This window comes from Oncorhynchus mykiss, chromosome 15, assembly GCF_013265735.2.
Source record: "Oncorhynchus mykiss isolate Arlee chromosome 15, USDA_OmykA_1.1, whole genome shotgun sequence".
Classification (NCBI taxonomy): domain Eukaryota; kingdom Metazoa; phylum Chordata; class Actinopteri; order Salmoniformes; family Salmonidae; genus Oncorhynchus; species Oncorhynchus mykiss.
Genome location: NC_048579.1, coordinates 31024499 through 31048216, shown reverse-complemented (window position 1 = coordinate 31048216; position 23718 = coordinate 31024499). Strand labels below are relative to the sequence as shown.

The 23718-nt window shown below is 40.4% G+C and overlaps 1 protein-coding gene across 4 annotated transcripts in view; it reads left to right on the top strand.

Moving 5' to 3' along the window:
• The window catches only part of ptprn2 (protein tyrosine phosphatase receptor type N2), a 261633-nt gene that overhangs the window by 159983 nt on the left and 77932 nt on the right, over window positions 1-23718 (top strand). For all 4 annotated transcript variants that reach the window (XR_005036081.1, XM_021563054.2, XM_021563052.2 and 1 more), the window contains exon 11: window positions 16069-16133. Coding sequence is in view for 3 of the 4 variants with exons in the window: in XM_021563054.2 (XP_021418729.2) it covers window positions 16069-16133 (65 nt within the window). In the remaining variant the exon portion in view is untranslated. The remainder of the gene's footprint in view (window positions 1-16068; window positions 16134-23718) is intronic.

The following is a 23718-nucleotide window of genomic DNA, read 5'->3' as shown; positions in this document are numbered from 1 at the left end:
TGAAAATCTTCATCAGATGACAGTAATAGGACATGTTACACAGTACATTTTTTTTTTCAATAATATGCCATTTATATACATAAATGTCCATTTACATTGAGTTCATGTTCAGAAATTACTCAAAAATGTCCGCAGGAAATCTAGGTAGCGCGGCAAGATAACGTAAATAGACATAAACTTTGACTAAAAATACATGTTCTACATATAGTTAGAAAGATCCACTGCTTCTTTATGCAATCGCTTTGTTACATTTATTTTTAACGTTACAGAAATCGCACACTATTCAATATTCTGAGACGGCGCTCAGATATAAGCTACATTTCTCCGTAATGTTGGAGTCAACAGAAACACAGATTTCAGCATAAATATTCCCTTACCTTCGATGGTCTTCGTTCAGAATGTTCTGGAAAGGTTCATACTTACCCAATACATCATTTGGTTTCAAGTCTTGCGTCTTTGTATTAGCTACTGCTAATAACATCAGCTGAAATGCACCCAAAATGTCCTCTGGTCCGGAAAAGTTGCGCATCAAAACTTCAAAATTACATATTATATGTCGACTAAACTGGTCAAACTAAGTGCAGAATCAAGCTTTAGGATGTTATAGACATACAAAACAATTTTCAATTCAACCGGTCTTTGCTTGTCCTTCTTTTGAGTGCTGGAACAAAGGAATGGCTGGGACCAATTCGCGCCACAACGCACAACATATTTTCTCATGGCACACACTAATTTCACTCCCATAGGGCCAATTCTCGCGGGATTTGAACGATTAAAAGCTCTACTGAATGAGGACATCTAGTGGAAGACATAGAAAGTCTCCCCAGAATCATAACTGGTTGGGAAGGGTGGGGGCGATGACGTCAAATTTGCTCCAACTTTCATGACCACAAAAACTAGTTTGGAAGAATGCCTGCCCTGTGAGTTCTGCTATACTTACAGACATAATTCCAACGGTTTTAGAAGCTTAAGAGTGTTTTCTATCCAATAATAATTATTATATGCATATATTAGCAATTTTTGACAGATTTTTTTTTCAGTTTACTAGGGGTACCCAATTCCTCCAAAGGGGGCTCATAAGTCCTCATAAGTCTGCCATATCCTTAACAGGTTTTAACATTACTCAAAAGATTACCACCATTTTCAGATAGTCTGTTTGCTATTGTAAAGGTGTAAGAAATTATAGCTAGCTAAGTTACTTTCTGCAGAGTAGGGCTAGCCATGATCTAACTAGTAACTTACTGCAGAGTAGTCCTAGCCATGATCTAACTAGTAACTTACTGCAGAGTAGGGCTAGCCATGATCTAACTAGACATTTATGCTGGTAGTTGATTTTAAGGTACAGTTATAATCATGGTGATTTGTAATTAAGATTGAGATTGGACTAAAATGTGGGTAATTGGATGCTTAGATGCAACCATAGACTGTCTTATTTTTGCATAGGGTCAATTAAACATCAAAATAAATGGCTAGATATCAGACTTCTGTTCCAAAAGGTCCCAATTATAGGCCAGGACTATACTTTAAACTACACATTTTAGTTTGCAGCTGTTAGTATCTAATCTTGTGGATCCATTAATTATACATTTCCATGGAGATATGAGAAATTATTTAACGTGTATTTCAGACATTACAAGATCCAGAGAAGAGGGTCCTGTACAGCCGTGTTTGAAAACATTTCCCAGAACTCAGCATGGACAATTCATGGCTTGAATATTCTGTAAATCAAGATTTGACTTATTGTTTGCAGATGTGCTCCTTTTGACTGCCAATCAAAATATAGCGCAGAGAGGTCATCGAGAGACTGATGACTCTTGCAAGGGTCATTTTTTTAGTCTTAGAAGAAATAGCAAAGCATGACCCTCTCATAGAGAAAAGGATGAATGTGTGTGGCAATCCAGAACAAAGTTCTTGGGGGTTTAGCTGAGATGGTACAAAGATAAATAATAAGATAAGTAATAGAAAGTGACGTTTTTTTTGTGTAATTGCAGATGAAAACCAAAGATTTAAAGACAAAAGAACAAATGTCTTTAGTTGTGAGGTACTGTTACAACGGGGCCATCCACGAAAGCTTTTTACACTTTCAGTCAGCTGAAAGCTTAGATGTAGCAGGTCTCACAAAAATGATAATTGATTGCCTTGAAAAACATGTTCTGGACTACAGAAATAATCTTGTGGGGCAAGGCTATGACGGTGCATCCGTCGTGAGCGGAAAGCATTCTGGTGTGTCTGCACGGATTAAAAACAGTGCAGGATTTGCATTTTATGTGCACTGTAATGGACATTGTTTGAATTTGGTTCTTGTCGATGCTGTAAAATCAGTGCCTGAGGAAGTTAACTTTGTTGCTCTCCTGCAGAAGCTTTATAACTTTGTATCTGGCTCATATGTTCATCTCAAGTGGATTGCAGTTCTGAAAGAGCTGTATCCACAGCAGCACCCCAGGGAACTACAGAGTTTTACGGATGTAATGTGGGCTTGCAGTTACATGGCATGCCGCAATCTGAGGGACAGGCTTCCAGCAGTTCTGAGAGTGCTACAGGATTTCACACTTGAAAATAGTGGTGATAGATCAGTGGAGGCAAGGGGCCTTCTTTCTCAGATAGATTTCCATTTCATAGGGCGTTTGGTTCATAGGGCTTTTGGTTTGTAAAGTGCTTGGTGATGCCAAATGTCTTTCTGATATGCTCCAATCCAGCTCTCTTGACCTAGCAAGAGCTGTGGATCTAGTAGGTGCCCTTACAGACACATTACAGGACTACAGAAGTGAGGGTTACTTTGGAGAACTATGGAAAGAGGTTGAAGAGATGGCAGAGCACTGCAAAATAAGTGTACAAACATTGTGTAAAAGACAGCCTAAATCAAGCTTAAGACTTCACAACCCATTGATGATGAGCACTGGAGGACAGAAACACAGAGACCAAAGTGATGGTGAGAGCTTCCAAAGAGCTGTCTTTTATCAGGTGCTTGACAGTCTCACAGCCGAGCTGCCGAGGCGTTTTTCAAAGAAGAATTGCGAGATAATGCAAGGGGTCCGGTCTCTCAACCCGAAGAGTACAACATTCTTGAATGAGGAGCATCTGTTTGCCTTTCGCTCAGACCTTTGAGTCAGATTTCGAGGACCTCAAACATGAGGCTCATCAAACCAAGCGGCTTCTTGATAGGAGAGAGAAAAGTGGAAGGGACAGACCGTCTACTCTTGACTTTGTTGTGTTTCTAGGACCTTATAAAGAGGTCTTCCATGAGCTATTTCGACTTTGTAAGATTTCTGTTGTTACACCAGTCAGCAGTGCTTCTTGCGAGAGAAGCTTCTCAGCTTTAAAACTGATTAAAACCCACCTTAGGACAACAATGGTTGATGACCACCTTAAATCCCTTCGGAATTCTCAGTGTTGAGTCAAGGAGGGCACGCTCCCTCAACATGGATACGTTTGTGAAACATTCAGCCAGTTCTCACCAGAACCGCAGAATTATGCTGTTTTAAATCTACCTAGGATTATTTGGCATTTAGGCGGTGCCTCTTGTCATGATTAAAACCTGCACTGTGTACAAGCTAGTACACTGACATTCTAAAATGATAAATCCAAAGGGTATCATGCCACACAGATTTAATTTGGTCTTGGTTAGGCCAATTCCAAAACTTGTCTTTGCTATTAGTTAACATAATATATATGAGCATAAATATGATACTGTTTGTAATATTGATGGGCACCAAAATGATCTCAAGTCCGTTTCTGCTTGATACCTGGTTTGTCAAATTGCAGTGTATTTTTTTGTAAATTTACTTTTTTGTAAATAAACTATGCAATTTATGTAACACACAAATGCTATCTTATCTCCTTGGTACTTGAGCTTTATTTTCTGAAAATATTTTTGATGCTCAACACTTATAGACCCAGATTATATATTCATGTCCCAAGTCCCTCCAGGATGTGAGTACAGTGTGTGTGTGTGTGTGTGTGTGTGTGTGTGTGTGTGTGTGTGTGTGTGTGTGTGTGTGTGTGTGTGTGTGTGTGTGTGTGTGTGTGTGTGTGTGTGTGTGTGTGTGTGTGTGTGTGTGTGTGTGTGTGTGTGTGTGTGTGTGTGTTAGAGAAATGTAACTGCAGTTCCGAGGTAGAGACACTGACTATTCATAGTATGTTAAAGAATTCTAGTGAAGTAACCCTTTTGGACCACACTATCTGCCACATTGATGAACTCCGGGTTAAGTGAAAATAAAACTTCTACCTCTAATCAGCAATCATAGGATTCATTCACGCTCCTTAGGTGCCAGGTTAGGGTTACACACAAATGTTCTGTCATGGTCTATAGACCCCCCTTGGCCACCCCATAAAACTCTAGTTCCACCACTCCCCTTAGCCCCACCCATCTATTTAAGGCCATGTGGTAAACACACACACACATGCAAATGAACTGAATACCCCAAAAACTTTTACACTGAATTTCAGCCCTGCCACAAAAGGACCAGCTGACATCATGTCAGTGATTCTCTTGTTAACACAGGTGTGAGTGTTGACGATGACAAGGCTGGAGATCACTCTGTCATGCACCCAAGAAAGTCCAGCAAGCGCCAGGACCGTCTCCTAAAGTTGATTCAGCTGCGGGATCGGGGCACCACCAGTACAGAGCTTGCTCAGGCATGGCAGCAGGTAGGTAGGTGTGAGTGCATCTGCGCGCAGAGTGAGGCAAAGACTTTTGGAGGATGGCCTGGTGTCAAGAAGGGCAGCAAAGAAGCCACTTCTCTCCAGGAAAAACATCAAGGACAGACTGATATTCTGCAAAAGGTACGGGGATTGGACTGCTTAGGACTGGGGTAAAGTCCTTTTCTCTGAGGAATCACCTTTCCGATTGTTTGGGGCATCCGGAAAAAAGCTTGTCTGGAGAAGACAAGGTGAGCGCTACCATCAGTCCTGTATCATGCCAACAGTAAAGCATCCTGAGACCATTCATGTGTGGGGTTGCTTCTCAGCCAAGGGAGTGGACTCACTCACAATTTTGCCTAAGAACACGACCATGAATAAAAAATGGTACCAACACATCCACCGAGAGCAACTTCTCCCAACCATCCAGGAACAGTTTGGTGACGAACAATGCCTTTTCCAGCATGATGGAGCACCTTGCCATAAGGGAAAAGTGATAACTAAATGGCTCTGGGAACAAAACATCAATATTTTGGGTCCATGGCCAGGAAACTCCCCAGACCTTAATCCCATTGAGAACTTGTGGTCAATCCTCAAGAGGCGGGTGGACAAACAAAAACCCACAAATTCTGACAAACTCCAAGCATTGATTATGCAAGAATGGGCTGCCATCAGGATGTGGCCCAGAAATGAATTGACAGCATGCCAGGGTGGATTGCAGAGGCCTTGAAAAAGAAGGGACAACACTGCAAATATTGACTCTTTGCATCAACTTCATGTAATTGTTAATAAAAGCCTTTGACACTTATGAAATACTTGTAATTATACTTCAGTATTAACATCTGACAACAATATCTAAAGACACTGAAGCAGTAAACTTTGTGACACAAATATTAATTTCCATTCTCAAAACTTTTGAACACGACTGTATACTAGCAATATCAAAAACTGAAAGTGTCCAGATAAAAATCTTTCCAGGTTTTTTATCATTATTAAATGACACTAACCTGACACACTTGTCTAGATTGATGGGTCATGTAATAATCTGACCGAAGTGGAGTGTCATAATCCCAAGTCATTGTACTACCAATACAAACATTGTCATAGCTGTTGTATGAATCTGCAGGTAGCTAAAGCTAACAAACTAGGTTCAATTTCAGCTAGCTAACATTAGCCTATAACTAGCAATAGAAACAAAATAGAAACTGATATCTAAAAATGTAGCTAGACTCTTACCTGTATAAATGGGTGAACGGTTCATGGCAAACTGGAACCATTTAACTCAGTTTTGTTTGTAGCTACATTTTGTTTGGCCAGCGTTGTCAAGCCTCTCCAGTTCACACTGACCGTGGCGTGTGCAGAAAGTAGCCCATAACTTTTTCCAACTGATCTGTCGATAGCGCCAGGTAAATTCGATAGCGCCTGGTAAATTCGATAGCGCCTGGTAAATTGTAGTTTTCGATGGCTAACGTCATATCTTTCAAAAACGGTGCAGTAGAAAGGTGTGTCAACACATACTGAACAGCTCACGTTAAAGACAGAAGCATGCTACATGGCAGACGAAACCAAACTCATCTCCCAGCATGTCCAGACTACCCATTATCTCAGCCAATCATGGTTAGTGAGAAGGTTCCTGTCTTTTTTTCGTGGCTAAACCAACTAGGCTCCTAATTTAACAATTTTATTTGTATTCATGGTGGGAATACAAGTTTGTTATCAAGGCACATGAAAATTCCCATGTTCCAGAAGGCATTTCTGCTAAAAAAAAAGACATTTTGATAAAAAATAAATGTTTACGTTCAAATGCCGCCCCTGTGAAGTAGTGACGTGCGACATACGCCTAGTTTTCTTAAGAGTCACATTTTTAACAATTTTATTTTTTAAGCCTAAATAAATTCAGGATTCAAATTTGCTTTAACAAGTCACATAATAATTTGCATGGACTCACTCTGTGTGCAATAATAGTGTTTAACATACATTTTCAATGACTACCTCATCTCTGTACCCCATAAGGTCCCACAGTTGAGCAGTGAATTGCAAACACAGATTCAACCACAAATACCAGGAACCTTTTCCAATGCCTTGCATTGGTAGATGGGTACAAATTTTTTAAAAAAGCAGACAGTGAATATCTTTTTGAGCATAATGAAGCTATTAATTACACTTTGGATGGTGTATCAATAAACCCAGTCACTACAAAGATACAGGCGTCCTTCTTAATTCAGTTGCCAGAGAGGAAGGAAACCGCTCAGGGATTTCACCATTAGGCCAATGGTGACATTACAGAGTTTAATGGCTGTGATAGGAGAAAACTGAGGTTGGATTAGCAACATTCTATTTACTCCACAATTACTAACCTAAATGACATTGAAATGAAGGAAGCCCGTACATCATACAAATATTCCAAACATGAATCCTGTTTGCAATAAGGCACTAAAGTAAAACTGGGAAAAATGTGGCAAAGCAATGAACTTTATGTCCTAAATACAAAGGCAAATCCAACATACCACATCACTGAGTACCACTCTTCATATTTTCAAGCATGGTAGTGTCTGCATCATACTATGGGTATGCTTGTCATCGGCAAGGTTTAGGCAGTTTTCTAGGCTAAAAAAGGAAAACAGCTAAGCATCGGCAAAATACTAGAGGAAAACCTGGTTCAGTCTGCTTTCCAACAGATACAGGGAGACAAAATCACCTTTCAGCAGGACAATAACCTAAAACAGAAAGCCAGATATACACCAAGACGACATTGAATGTTCCTTAATGGCCTAGTTTCAGTTTTGACTTAAATTGGCTTGAAAATCTATGGCAAGACTTGAAAATGTCTGTCTAGCAATGATCAAAAACCAACTTGACAGTTGAAGAATTTTAAGAACAATAATGTGTGGCATCACTACAGATCTGGGTTCGAACTCGGGCTGTGTCTTGACCGGGAGACCAATGAGGCGGCACGTAATTGGACCAGCGTTGTCCGGGTTAAGGGAGTGTTTGGCTAGCTGGGATGTCCTTGTTCCATTGCGACTCCTTGTGGAGTTGTACGTTGTTTCCCTGTCACATTGGTGCTTCTGGGTTACTAGCAGTTACTTATATAGTATATTGAGGAAGAAAATAATAGCATACTCTGGTGTGGTTATGCCAAATGGTTACACTAGTTAATTTAGCAGACAAGATTTGCTTATAATTCCATGGGATTATTTTATATTATTTTACAGTATGAAGAATACAAATGAACAAATATAAATATTTTCTCAGAACAATTTGACAGGGGTGCGCACATGCGGCTATTCTGTGTTGAGCGGTTAACAAAAAAATAGGTACTCCTGTATGCTTAATTTAGAGATATTAATGTGACTTTAGTTGTTCTACAAACATTGGGCAATATGTTTTGATTTTTAATACATAGTACGGCTGCATGATGAGACTCTAATGATGATTTGAAAAAGGTTGTTTGAAAGGCATGTTTTTGCACAGGCTGTACACACTCCAATAGTCGCTCATTCACAATTTAACAAGCACTTGATAATGCCTCGAATTTCACGGCAGCATCCCCTTTGTGGCTGTAATGACAGCTTGGCACATTCTTGGCATACTCTCAAACCAGCTTCATGAGGTAGTCACCTTGAATGCATTTCAATTAATAACAGATGTGCTTTTAAAAAAGTGAATTTGTGGAATTTCTTTCCTTAATGTGTTTGAGCCAATCTGTTGTGTTGGGACAATGAAGGGGTTGTATACAGAAGATAGCCCTATTTGGTAAAAGACCAAGTCCATATTATGGCAAGAACAGGTCAAATAAGCAAAGACAAACGACAGTCCATCGTTATTTTAAGACGTGAAGGTCAGTCAATACAGAACATTTCAAGAACTTTGAAAGTTTCTTCAAGTGCAGTCGCAAAAACCATCAAGCGCTATGATGAAACTGGTTCTCATGAGGACCGCCACAGGAATGGAAAACTCAGAGTTACTTCTGCTGCAGAGGATAAGTCCATTAGAGTTACCAGCCTCAGAAATTGCAGCCCAAATACAGTGCCTTGCGAAAGTATTCGGCCCCCTTGAACTTTGCGACCTTTTGCCACATTTCAGGCTTCAAACATAAAGATATAAAACTGTATTTTTTTGTGAAGAATCAACAACAAGTGGGACACAATCATGAAGTGGAACGACATTTATTGGATATTTCAAACTTTTTTAACAAATCAAAAACTGAAAGATTGGGCGTGCAAAATTATTCAGCCCCCTTAAGTTAATACTTTGTAGCGCCACCTTTTGTTGCGATTACAGCTGTAAGTCGCTTGGGGTATGTCTCTATCAGTTTTGCACATTGAGAGACTGAACACTTTTTTGGTTACTACATGATTCCATAGCTGTTATTTCATCGTTTTGATGTCTTCACTATTGTTATACAATGTTAGAAAATAGTTTTTAAAAATGAGAAAAACCCTTGAATGAGTAGGTGTGTCCAAACTTTTGACTGGTACTGTATATTTCCAGATTTTTTTTATATCTCCTAGATTTAGGAATTACATTTCAAAACTTCTTTCTGTCCTTTTTGCCATTTATGAATGTGTTATTTTATTTTTTTATTTTTTATTTCACCTTCATTTAACCAGGTAGGCTAGTTGAGAACAAGTTTTCGTTTACAACTGCGACCTGGCCAAGATAAAGTAAAGCAGTTCGACACATTTAACAACACAGAGTTACACATGGAATAAACAAACATACAGTCAATAATACAGTAGAAAAAGTCTATATACAGTGTGTGCAAATGAGGTAAGATAAGGAAGGTAAGACAATAAATAGGCCATGGTGGCGATGTAACTACAATATACCAATTAAACACTGGAGTGATAGATGTGCAGAAGATGAATGTGCCTCGTATCATCACAAAGAGGAAACTTAAAAAACTTTAGTGAACAGGCTTTTTTTTGTTTTACATTAGCTTTATTTTAGCGAACTTGATTGTATTTCAGCTATCCCTGAACCTGATTTAGCTTTGTGCATTTTTGCAGATGTCTTCAATGCTATTGTGCGTAATTATGCTCCCTTTAAAAAATGAAGGGTTAAAGGTGATCGAATGCGTGGTACACTCTGGAATTATCAGACGTCATTCATAAAGGATGCCAGGATCACAGGCTTAGGCCGGACTGGCAAGATTTTAAGCAATTGAGGAATCATTGTGTAAAAAAAAAATCATAAAGGCTAAATCTGATTTATGTAACTGCTCTTTTGGATTGTCATGGGAACCCAGTTAAATTCTGAAAAACTGTCAAATCCCTGAAGGGTTCTACTTCCTCCTCTCTGCCAAAACAAATACATTCAGACACTTGCCTGTTTACAGAAAAAAAATGCCATCATTGATGCATTTAATTACCGTTTTATTTCAGAGGGCTATCTCTTTGAAATAACTTCTAAGCCTATCCACAATGATATTGGGCTGGATGCTGATAGGGTAAACTTGCTGAATGAATAGAGAAATGATAGTCAAAGCTTTTCTTTTAGGCTATTTACAGAAAATTGGTTTGCTAGCAATAGACAACAATAAATCTACAGGGGCCGACCAATCGGATCCTGGTCTGATAAGGGTGCAGCGCCCATTATTGTTGGCTCAATAACCCACATTTTTAATTCAACATTGTTATCAGGAAATATCCCAAAAGTATGGAAATCAGCTCTCGTGGCGCCACTCCATAAAGTAGAGATCTTAGTAGAGATCTTAGTAGAAATCGTAATGATAATCACCCCATTTCAAGGCTTTCTTGTCTAGCTAGGATTCTTCAACTTTGCTTCTTTTTTTTACCTGAGAAATGTATTTAGCGTTTTGGGACCTGTTCTCTTCGCTGTTTATATAAACACGATTGGTCAATCTGTTAAAAATGGTCAACCTCGTCTGTATGTAGATGATACTAGTATGTATGTAATTGCCCCGACTGTTGATCTGGCTATTCCAAAACTACAGGCAGATTTTTATAGCTATACGGGAATCCCTTGCTGATTTAAAACTTGTGCTTAATATGGGTAGAAAAAAAACGTTTAAGAATGTTTCAGATGAAATACACGTTCAATCATTAGATGGTTCTCCAATCGAACGTGTTCCCGCAGATAAATATTTAGGCGGTTGGATTGATATGGATTTGACATTTAAGAAACATATACTGTAGATGAGCTGGTTAAGAGGTTGAGATTTAAAATTGTATTTTTCTACAGAAACAGATCGTGTCTTTCTCCAAGCAATAGGAAGCAGATTATTCAGTCAACATTTAATCTGTTCTTGATTATGGTGAAATTATTTATCAAAGTGCAGCTGCTACTATTCTTAAACCCTATGATGCCATCTACCAGTGCAGAATACAAATAATATATGATGTCATCTATGTAAAGAGAACAATATCTGTGAACTATTTTGCATTTCAAAAGCTGGTCAAAGAGATTGGTAAATGTGCAATATACAATAAATATGTAATTTTTCACAGTTGTTGATTTGATGGCATCTCTGTGCTACAGAGGCAGATCGAGGTATATAACACAAAATTATCATTCCATCCCCCTGATTATGACTGAAAAATGAACGGTGGGGCATCTCATCTGTCTCTGGGATCGGATGCATCCATCCTTCCTTCTCTAGATCCCCATCTCCCTCTCTCCTTAACTCTCTCTCTCTGAGATAGCTATCCAGCCTTTTTTTTATCCCCCTCTCCCTCCCCCTCTCTCGCTCCTTCTCTTTCGGAGATACAGTAGCTATGCACAGACAGCCTTCATATGTGCAGCAGGGGAAAGTGACGGGCAGAATGGCAGCTTTAATATTGGAGTGATTGCCACTGATAAGGGTAACGGCTGTGGAGAGGCGTGAGTGTCATCCCTCCCTCCTTCGCAATAAACACTTTCATTTTGTTTGCCGGAGAGATGGATGTGCTGAATAGACAACCTGAGGAGCAGTGGAGGGAGGGAGGAGATAGATGGGAAGGATGGGGATGCATATTCAGTATTAAAAGATCAGTCAGAGGGTCGTGAAATATGCTGGCCACCGACTCAAAATGCAAACCTGAGAAATTGTGGTCTGTATTATATTCATAGTGATATTTTCATGGGAAATTACATAAAATGCATAGTAATATTCCATCTGTCCAGATAATACGGACAACTTCAACATATTCATTGTGTCAGAATCAGTAATGAACAATGCCTGAATATTGTCCACTGTTTTACACAGACAAAATCAATAGATCTGTGCAGAGGTGTAAGGTTGCTTCCCAAAAGGCATTTGGGACGCAAGCAATGTCTAGTGTAAGTGTGCAATTTGGCCAAGGACATTGAGGCATCAGATTGCTGATTAAATTGACCTCCTTTTCCAAAACTCCTTCAGACATCTTGACTTCTCAGGATGGGGCTGGAGGCTGGGTGGAGAGGCCATTTGTTACTATTTTATGATATGTATTGCATTTGAATTACTCCCATCTTCCCCTCCAACTCAAGTCAGCAGTTCAAAAGATATTTTCCTGTCGTGACTTTTCTATTTTGTTATGGTAACACTTTACCTTAGGATACTAACATTAAGGGTGCCTTAATGTAGAGTGTTACCATTTTTTTGTTAATACACAAACTAAGAGGCTAAAGCTGTTCGATTTTCCGTTGGTTTTAGATTGTGTTTAATTTGACTCGGGGCAATAAGACAGCGTGACCAAAAAAATGATGTGAACAGCTGGGGAGCTGAAATCCGCATATCGGAAGTAAAACGAGGGAGACACAGACAATTGCTAATTAAAATCAGTGGGAAAACGACTTGAAAATTGGACTTCACATCAGTTTTCACAGTCTGTCTTAAATATTTTGGACGTTAAAATGAATATTATGGTTGCAGTATAACAGCAAGGAGTAAACTTAATCTGGGTTTGTCTTTATTCTGTAAATGACTCCAGCTATAGGAACAGAGAATGTGAAACATCTCAGAAAGCTCAGGCCAAGCATGAATCCCTGTGGACCTTTACAATTGCCAATTATTGCACATGATGAACCCCATGTATTTTCATTTCAATTTCCTAAAGCAAGAAGTAGTGGGCTGCCGGTCGATGAGTTGAAAGTTAATCTAGAGGTAGAAAGATAGTGACCTTCAGGCTTCTTTGTTTTTAGCATACGCTAGAACTTTTCAGCTTGTCAGTCAAACTGGAACGGTATCCAAGCCAATAGATAGAAGGTGGACTGTGTGTTGATGTAAGGCTCATCGCGGTGTTTTGATTGGCTCTATACTCATCCTCAGCTCCCTGAGGGGTCCTCATTAAGACTAAACGCTGAGGGTGACCTTTCCGTCGCCCAACTCCCCCCACCCAGCTGGCCCTAATTACCTCCCTCATTACCCCCTCTGAAATAAAACACAGATCCAAGATGGCTGCCTCATTACCCCCTCTTAAATAACACCAGCACCACCAGGTTGAACCAAGATGGCTGCCTCATTAGCCCTTCCTAAATAACACCAGCACTGCCAGGTTCAACCAAGATGGCTGCCTCATTACCCCTCCTAAATAACACCAGCACCACCAGGTTGAACCAAGATGGCTACTTTTTCCCACAACTGATTTGCTATACTCTCTTTGTGATGTATGTTGGCCTAGTGGATCTCTGTGCTGTGGATGAATCCCCCCTTCACTCTTTCACTCTCGCTTTCCCCCCAGTCTTAATTCCATAAGTCCTGGCAGTATCATTTAGACGTCGCCATCGCTATGGTGATCGCTGATGAGACGATAGGGTGATCAGCTCTTATGGGATGTCGGAGAAGGAGAGGGAGAGAGAGAGAGAGGGCTGTAAGTAGCCCTCCTAATGATGGCACTAAAGTAACATGCTTCATTATTTGGAATGCTGCATAAATTGAGCAGTGCGTGGAATCATTTGGATTGATTAAAATACTAATTAAACAGGTCTTTGCAGAATTTGAGGAGTGAAGTAAGGTTCAGCTCTTCAGGGTAATTTGCATACCCTTCATCTGGGTAAATGGGATTTAAAGGACCCTCTCTCATTCTCTTTCCTTGGCTCTCCCTCTCTCTCTTCTCTCCCTATTTCCTGGTACATTCACATGCTAACAAACTCAATTAAAATTATACTCTATTCACCATATTATTTGGCATAATCTATTAAGGCCCCTTTGATTTTGTTTTTTCAATATAAATGTATCCATCAAAGCAAGGGACTCAAAGGGGTAGACATGACCAGAATAAAACAAAGTCTGCCAAGTGTAGATCTTAAATGTTGGACGCTCAGTCGCTGCGTCACTTACTTTGATTTTCATGACAATATCTTTGTTAAATTTTGCATTTGGAACCAGCGTGGGAATACTTGAATTGATTAATAGATGTATGGATCAAACTCATCGTGTGATCCTATTAAGTACTGCAAGAACCAATAACAATGAATTATGCAGTACATCAACTAGCACTTTTACATTTAAAATAATTTAACAATGTAAACATTCACTGGTGCCTCAGCAGCTGACTGTGTGCAAAGGTCTGGCCCCTAAACCACTTTAAGGCTAACTACCCCCCCCCCCCCCCAAAAAAAGTCCTCAGAGCAAAGTCACAAGAAAATCTCCACTCCACATACTGTATGTGCTCTAGACACTGTACTGTAGGGTATTCTGTGATCATGTAGGGTGGTTGTGCAAACTCTTTCAAAATCTAATCTGGTGTACCTTAGCCAACAGTAAGTGTGACTTTGAACAGTCACTGATGAGTTTGGAGTTTGAGTTGGAGTTATAGGCTGACGAAGAGCTTCGGGTAGAAACGTTTCACAATAAACTGTGAGAGAATGAATCTATCTTTAATACACACTTACACTGTCACACACTCTTTCTCCCAGTCTCCTGTTCCATTATAGAACTGGAAGGTCAAACGTGTTCTTCTGCGCCATTCATTCCTCTCACTAAAACACAGCTAAAAAAATAGATATATACAGTACCAGTCAAAAGTTTGGACACCTAGTCATTCCTGGGTTTCTGGGTTTTTCTTTATTTTTTGCTATTTTCTACATTGTAGAATAATAGTGAAGACATCAAAATTATGAATTAACACATGACTCATGTAGTAACCCAAAAAAGTGTTAAACAATCAAAATATATTTTATATTTGAGATTTTTCAAAGTAGCCACCCTTTGCGTGGTTGCCAGCTTTGCACACTCTTGGCATTCTCTCAGCCAGCTTCATGAGGTAGTCCCTGGAATGCATTTCAATTAACAGGTGTGCCTTGTTAAAAGTGAATTTGTGGAATTTCTTTCCTTAATGCGTTTTAGTCAATCCGTTGTGTTGTGACAAGGTAGCGGAGGTATACAGAAGGTAGTCCTTTTTGGTAAAATACCAAGTCCATATTATGGCAAGAACAGCTCAAATAAGCAAAGAGAAACGACAGTCCATTATTACTTTAAGATATGAAGGTCAGTCAATGCAGAACATTTCAAGGGCAGTCGCAAAAAACATCAAGTGCTATGATGAAACTGGCTCTCATGAGGACCGCCACAGGAAAGGAAGACCCAGGGTTGCAGCCCAAATAAATGCTGCGTGAATCAGGCCTTCATGGTCGAATTGCTACAAAGAAACCACTACTAAAGGACACCAATAATAAGAAGCGACTTGCTTGGGCCAAGAAACACGAGCAATGGACATTAGACCGGTGGAAATCTGTCCTTTGGTCTGATGTGTCCAAATTTGAGATTTTTGGTTCCAAACGTGTCTTTGTGACACGCAGAGTAGGTGAACAGATTATCTCCGCATGTGTGGTTCCCACCGTGAAGCATGGAGGAGGAGGTGTGATGGTGTGGGAGTGCTTTGCTGGTAACACTTTTGGTGATTTATTTACAATTCAAGGCACAATTAACCAGCATGGCTACCACAGCATTCTGCAGCGATACGCCAACCCATCTGGTTTGCGCTTAGTGGGACTATCATTTGTTGTTCAAACAGGACAATGATCCAACACACCTCAAGGCTGTGTAAAAACTATTTGACCAAGAAGAAGAGTTATGGAGTACTGCCTCAATCAGCCGACCTCAACCCAATTGAGATGGTTTGGGATGAGTTGGACCGCAGAGTGAAGCAGCCAACAAGTGCTCAGCATATGTGGGAACTCCTTCAAGACTGTTGGAAAAGCATTCCAGGTGAAGCTGGTTGAAAGAATGCCAAACACGTGCAAAGCTATTATCAAGGAAAAGGGTGGCTACTTTGAAGAATCTAATATATTTTGATTTGTTTTACACTTTTTTGGTTACTGCATGATTCCATAAGTGTTATTTCATAGTTTTGATGTCTTCGCTATTATTATACAATGTAGAATAAAGTAAAAATAAAGAAAACCCCTTGAATGAGTAGGTGTGTCCAAACTTTTGACTGGTACTGTACATAACAATTACACTCACACATAACTCTTGCATTTTTTATGTTTCTCACCATGTAGTTCAGCAGAAGAAGCAGCTGGAGAAGGAGACAGGTGTGAAGATCCTGGAGGCTGGAGTCAGCGATGTAAGTCCTGTTTCATCATCTATCTAATAAGATGGGAACCACAGAACTATAATCATTGACTTAAATGGGGATGCCCTTTCTAATTATTATATTTCTGTGCTGGGAACATCTAGCACTGACTACATCCATGTGGAACAGAAAATAGATTATTTTTAATTCGGAAGTTTACATACACTTAGGTTGGAGTCATTAAAACTCGTTTTTCAACCACTCCATAAATTTCTTGTTAACAAACTATAGTTTTGTTAAGTTCGTTAGGACATCTACTTTGTGCATGACGGAAGTAATTTTTCCAACAATTGTTTACAGACAAATTATTTCACTTATAATTCACTGTATCACAAATCCAGTGGGTCAGAAGTTTACATACACTAAGTTGACTCTGCCTTTACACAGCTTGGAAAAATCCATGAAAATAATGTCATGGCTTTAGAAGCTTCTGTTAGGCTAATTGACATCATTTGAGTCAATTGGAGGTGTACCTGTGAATGTATTTCAAGGCCTAGCTTTAAACTCAGTGCCATCATGGGAAAATCAAAAGATATCGGGCAAGACCTCAGAAAAAAAATTGTAGACCTCCACAAGTCTGGTTCATCCTTGGGAGCAATTTCCAAATGCCTGAAGTTACCACGTTCATCTGTACAAACAACAGTACACAAGTATAAACACCATCGGACCACACAGCCATCATACCGCTCAGGAAGGAGATGCATTCTGTCTCCCCGAGATGAACGTACTTTGGTGCGAAAAGTGCAAATCAATCCCAGAACAACAGCAGAGAACCTTGTGAAGATGCTGGAGGAAACAGGTACAAAAGTATCAATATCCACAGTAAACAAGTCCTATATCGACATAACCTGAGGAAAAAGGGGGAAGCCCCCAGAAATGGACAATGACCCCCAGCAAACTTCCGAAGCTGAGGCAAATTGGCTTAAGGACAACAAAGTCAAGGTATTGGGGTGGCTATCACAAAGCTCTGACTTCAATCCTATAGAACATTTGTGGGAAGAACTGACAAAGCGTGTGCGAGCAAGGAGGCCTAAAAAACCTGACTCAGTTACACCAGCTCTGCCAGGAGGAATGGGCTAAAATTCACCCAACTTATTGTGGGAAGCTTGTGGAAGTTAAACAATTTAAACTCAATGCTTCCAAATACTAAGTGTATGAGTGTATGTAAACGTCTGACCCTCTAGGAATGTGATGAAAGAAATAAAAGCTGAAATAAATCATTCTCTCTACAATATTTCTGACATTTCACATTCTTAAAATAATGTGGTGATCCTAACTGACCTAAGACAAGGAATTTTTACTAGGATTAAATGTCAGGAATTGTGAAAAACTGAGTTTAAATGTATTTGGCTAAGCTGTATGTAGACCTCCGACTTCAACTGTATATTGAATACAATTTTTGTGCGATTGCATCGTTATATCTTACCGAGTAAAATCCCTAAAGAGAATACTGAGCTTGTCCTCCCAACACCCCAACATGCAACATCATTGTAAAGGAACTTAACCAAACCTGGAATGTTCCAGATCTCTTTACACTGTGCTCTGATTTGATTTGACTGGGGTGTTCTCCAGGGATATGGCTCCAGATGTGGCAACTTGGCATTTAATCACCACGCTCCCTTCTGCTACCATCCATACCGCCTGCATCCGTTATGAGGCTGCCATTATGCAACCAGACATTGATCTTGAGCCGAAATGAATGCCAAATGTAGTTTCCTGTTAAACGTGTCGCTTTGATACACGTCTTCTGTATTCATTTCCTGTCCTCCTTGGCATCGTTGGTTCCCATGGAGGATAAAGAACAACAAGACAAAGCGCAGTGCGTTTTGACACTTTAAATAGCCGATGATAGTGGCTCAGGGAAGGAACAGTAAGCGGATTATCTGGAGAGCTGTCACTCTGTGGCTGCCCAAAATTAAGAGCAGTGCAGAAGTATACTTAAGATGAGCGTGGGCATGAGAGCAGGGGAGATGTGCATTCATTCATTGGTGACGCTGCTAGTAAATATTCAAATGTAGCTAGCAATGTGCATATTGGAGGTGAGGGTCTAATCAAGCAGCCATTGATGCGCTGGAGTCCTCCTAGCAGACCCGCGTCTAAATGAGTTTTTCTATGGAAATGAGACAGACATGGCACTGTGAGCCATGAAGATTATCACGAGGCATGCTGGGAACTAAATGGATGTGGCCTGTGTGCTGCTGCCGTCGTCAATGGCAACAGGCATAACATAGTCGGGACCGTTTTCCTCGGTCAACGCTACACTCACTGTCCTCCTATGGCCAACTCTGTCACACGTTCTAGTAACCGGACTAGTAACCGGAAGGTTGCAAGTTCAAACCCCCGAGCTGACAAGGTACAAATCTGTTGTTCTGCCCCTGAACAGGCAGTTAACCCACTGTTCATAGGCCGTCATTGAAAATAAGAATTTGTTCTTAACTGACTTGCCTAGTTAAATTATGGAAAAATGTAAAAAAAAAATAAATAAGTTCTCTGCGGAAACCAGAGTGAGGGCGGGATCTATCTTTAACCTCAGGAGTGTGAAATCAGAGACAGACGGTGTGTGTGTGTGTGCGCCTGTGTATGTGTCAGTAACTATGCATTAGCCTTCAAAACACAACAGAAATGTGTGCATAAATTGACAAAGAAAGTAAATGAGAATAAGTTAATAAAGGCACAACCAGTTAGATGTTATGGGGTTTATATCATGTCGTAAGAGATCCAATCAAATTGGAGGAGTCCTCCACTATAGCACAGGCTTACATCGGAGAGTGCCTGTTCTTGCATGGAACCAACCAACCTGGTGTCCTTAAGAGTATTGAGAGTGGAGCTGACACAGGGTGCTTCCTCATTGGGCTCCGGTCTAAAGTAGTGCACTACATAGGGAATATGGTGCAATTTGGCACACAGACAGAGCCTCTCCGTCCTGTCCTCGCCCTGTCTATCTTTGTTAAAAAAGGGGACAAATGACAAAACAGCTTAGGAAGATGTCCTGATACCACGGACGTCGATAGCAGAAGATGTCGACGAAGATAAGCCAATGTCAAAGTGAGGAGATGGAACGCTAATCGGTAGACTTCACAATATCTGGTCCTCCTATAGATTTTCCAGAACCCGTTTTCTTACAAATATCCCTGTTTTGCAACTCATTAGCTAAATTTGCCACACTCTTTAGGTAATTACACTTTAATAAGCATGACATTTTGTAAGTAATTTAAGTTGCCGTTACGTTTTATCAAGGCGATTGCTTGCTGTCCAGATCACGTTAGTGTCTCCATACTGTAACAGCACTCCTGCGAATGTGTGAAAAACTATCTTAGGGAAAATCGAGAGGGGCAAGAGGGGTAATAGGAGAGGGGTGGTAGAAAGCCTAATATATACAATATTTTTGTTCATCTCAATTCCAGCACTCTATCATCATATTGTTTTTCACTAGGGATGTGAAATGTCGACATTGACAGTAAATGAAAATCCTACAGAGAATATAAATGTGCATAGACCTCACAGCACCACCAGGCAGCCAGTTGGAGAATCAGCCTCTAGTACAGATCATACCATACAGTTTCAGCAGCCTTCCGTTTTGTGGAGAGATGTTCCTAAAAGGCACACAGAGCTCCGTGACTGTGCATCCTCTCCACTTTTCATCCTCCCGTCCTGTTCGTGTTCAGGAGGGGTCGAGGAGTCACTACGCATCTGGAGTGTGAGTGTGAGAGAGAGAGAACGTGAACGAGCGAGAGATGGCGCAGGACCTGAGGGTTGCAGACTCCTGATGCAATGGTTTGCGCTAGCCAGCAGTATGCAGACATAGACACAGTGTGACTGCTACCAGTGGGGGTTCTGAGGAGGGGGACGGGTGGGTAAGTGGCTGGGGGACAGGGCGGGGTTGGGGGGGGGGGGGTCTCGGTCAGACGTCCTCGCTGGGTTGCCTAGGGAGTCCTGACAGACAGCTGCCGCCCCTGGTGTCACCACCCACACCCCTCCCCAATTCACAAACACCCCTCCTCACACCCCTCGGCCTATCCCCAGGTGAGAGGATGATGCTGTCATTATCTCTTCCTGAAAAGAAAAGAAAAATATGATAAATAATTAATCACAAAATGGATGTTAAAAGGTGGCACCATCACAGTGGAAGACCATATATCGTGTTCTTCAAAACAACAAGATCACCAATGGTTTCTCATTTGATCAGTGTTATTTTAAAATCATTGCTTTTACATGAATGGCTGTTTTTTTAAGAATATGTGTTTATCAGCGTACCAGTTGTCTTTTTTATCAGTACATCTGAATACAGTGTAAAGGCATCCTCATACATAGGTTCGGTTTGCTCCTAGCAGAACTCAGCTATGGTAAAGCAAACCTCTGTGCTCGCATACTCCCTAAAGACCTTTGCTTGAAAAACAAGAAAAAAGCAGCAATATTACTCGTTTGTCCCTCTTGAGCCACTGTAGCAACAGCATAGCCATAACACGTCCTCAAAATATTCTGTAATTAATTTGGACTTATTTGCCGAGGAGCTCTTAGTCGTGCAATTTTACATCTAGCTAAGATGTTTGCTGCAAGTCAAAAAATGTGCATGAAAACTAGTAGTGTACTGCAGACATTAGGGCCTAGCTGCTGCACTCTCTCCTCTCTCTCCTTGAATGACAGCAAACACTTCATTGAAGAATCCCATCCATAGTTCCCATCCCTAATGTTGCTCAATCACTGATGAAGGGGCATAGAATTCGGCTACCAAACTTGGACTTGCCTCATGAAAAACATTGTGCGTGAACAGCCGGAAAATAAACCTCCCGAATACCAAAACGAACAAAAATGTCACAAAATGTCGTCATAATATGTGCACAAACTGTTTAGACTGGGAAGCATGCGACAGGCTTTAGGAAGAGGAAGCTGGGCGTTTATAGTTGCCTGCCCGCATTAAACCTTCCCCATGTGATTAAGTTTGTGGGTAAATTGAGATTCATTGACATTTTGACAGAAGCCTCATGTTTTCGATAACTCCTGTAAACTGCTTATGTGGAGAGGCACTCATTAACCACAGAACTCCCTGAGCTGCACGTCAACTGATTATTCAACCACCAATTGTAAATTATATATGGCAGGCAGGGATCTCCGCACAGGGTTGTGTGCGTGTGTGCATGTGTGCGTGTGTGCATGCGTGTGTGTGTGCATTTGTACGTGCACGCACGTGTGCATGTTTTGCATATGATGTGTGCTGTTAGGGATGTCTATGTGTCTATGCACATAACATACATTAACGAGACTTGTACACATCTGTATACATCTGTGTTCACATCCCTTACAGAAAAAAACACATGAATTTCACGTGAACACGTGGAGTGTTCCAAAAACACGTTTTCATATGATCATATGTGAACTTATGTAAAGTTAATGTGATAACATGAAACTACAGCTGTGAAAATGTGAATTTCCACATGTGAAATCGTGTGGTTTTTGTGTAAGGGGGTGTGTTTGTGGTCTGTGTATCATTGTGTCTGTTTACTTGTGATGGCTTTCGCTTTAAGGATTTCTATTCGATTTCTCTCAGCCACTTAACAGAAGTGGATGCAGAGAAATAAACATTAGTATATAATCCCATCATATGTCAAGGAGGAGGAAATGTCGCCAGTAAATGCCACCATCTTAGAATGTAGGAAAGCACTCATGGTCTCTCCCAATAAGAGTCCTGGGGAAGCATGTGCAAAACTAATCTCAGTGAAAGGTCACGGGCACAAATGACCTCTGGCAACTGGATTTGGAGGCTTTCTTGACAATTTCCTGCACCATAAGGAGTGTGCGGGCAAGCTTAAGAGCAATGCCATTGGAAAATATTTGAACATGTAAATGATAGTCTTACTGAATATGCAGTATGATCAACAATAATGGGCACATAATAGCCTGAGTCCTGAATGGTACCCTATTTTCAACATAGTGCTCTACTCTTGACCAGTGTCCTATGTAACCCTGGTCAAAAGTAGTACACTATATAGGGAATAGGGTGCCGTTTGCTACTCTCTGGAGCAGAGCATACCAAAGCAGTTTCTACATATTGCACCTTTTAAGTACTTTTCATTTAGCTAATTTTCAATCTAGTTTGGCTGTAAACGTGTTCTGAAATGTAAAAACAAATATTAACAGACCTTTTCATTTTAAACACTGATCCTGTTATTTTTTATTTTTTTTTACAACAGTATTTGCATAATAAAAACATTTTAAAGAGAAAACAATAGAGAAAATGAAAAGGCGTCCAAGCACATAACCTTGAGGAATGCCAGATTCAACTTTGGATAGCCTAGTGGTTAGAGCGTTGGACTTGTAAACCGAAAGGTTCGTTCTGCCCCCTGAACAAGGCAGTTAACCCACCGTTCCTAGGCCGTCATTGAAAATAAGAATTTGTTCTTAACTGACTTGCCTAGTTAAATAGGTACAATACGATTAAAATACATTTGGGGAAAGATTGGGAAAGTAATTGGGGAAATAATAAAAGTAGTTATTTGTTAGGACTGTGAGGAGGTGAGACTGAAGGTGTTGCTTTCTGAGGGACTAGTAAAGTGACATGTTGCCCTGTGTTCACACTCATCTTCTCATTTGCAACTTTTAAACAGCTGTAAATACAGCACTTGTGTCAACAAATAGGTTTAGGGTGTTGGAACAGGGGGTGCCAGGTAGCACTGCTGCATATCTATGAGTTGTGAAAATAATATTGCTACAATGGGATACAAAGCCCTATTCCCAAAGTATTGTATTTTCAAGGTGTTGTATTTTCAAGGTGTTGTATTTTTATGACAGCACTTTATGTTAGCACTTATTAATCACCTACAATGTATTTATAAGGTGTTTACTATGCCCTAATAACATAAAATAAAGTCAGTGGAGGATGATTGAGTTTATTAGCCTAGGTCAGAAATCTGGGCCCTGGTCAAAAAAAACTGCAATATAAAGAGAATAGGGTGCCATTTGGGATGCATAACAAACACCCTCTATAGAGCTCTGACCTTGAAAGCTTTTATCAGCACGTGTAAACCTCTTCGTCGGCAGCAGGACACACACATTTATCTGTTGCTTCAACAACCAATGGCGCATGTCCTTCACACCTTAACAGCCTCAGCAGAAACACTATCTCTAATGGCTGTTATCTGCTCTCTCTGCCACAGCCAGGTCTCAACACTGTAGTATATTACTGGCAAATTTGATTTAGTAGACTTTTAGTAGAGAAACACCTCAAACAAATGTCTGTCTAATGAATGTCTAATGAATGAGATTACAATGTGGGAGATTAGGGTGCAATTTAAACACAACCTTAACAGAATCCTCTTGTATCAGATTGAAAATGTAAAATGTAAAATTTCTCTTACAGGCATTCTCCTGTACTTTTGTATACTTTTTTCCCATTAGTTCTAATAGTAGCACTCATGAGCCAAAGGTGGTCCCCGAAAATCGCATACTACTTCACATACTGTATGTGCAGATCTGTGCACCACGTCATTGCTCTCTCGCTGCCCTGCTGTGGGTGCATTATGTGCATGTTGCTAACTGTCACTCATGTGGCGAGGGGCTGAAGCTCATTGGTTGAACTCAA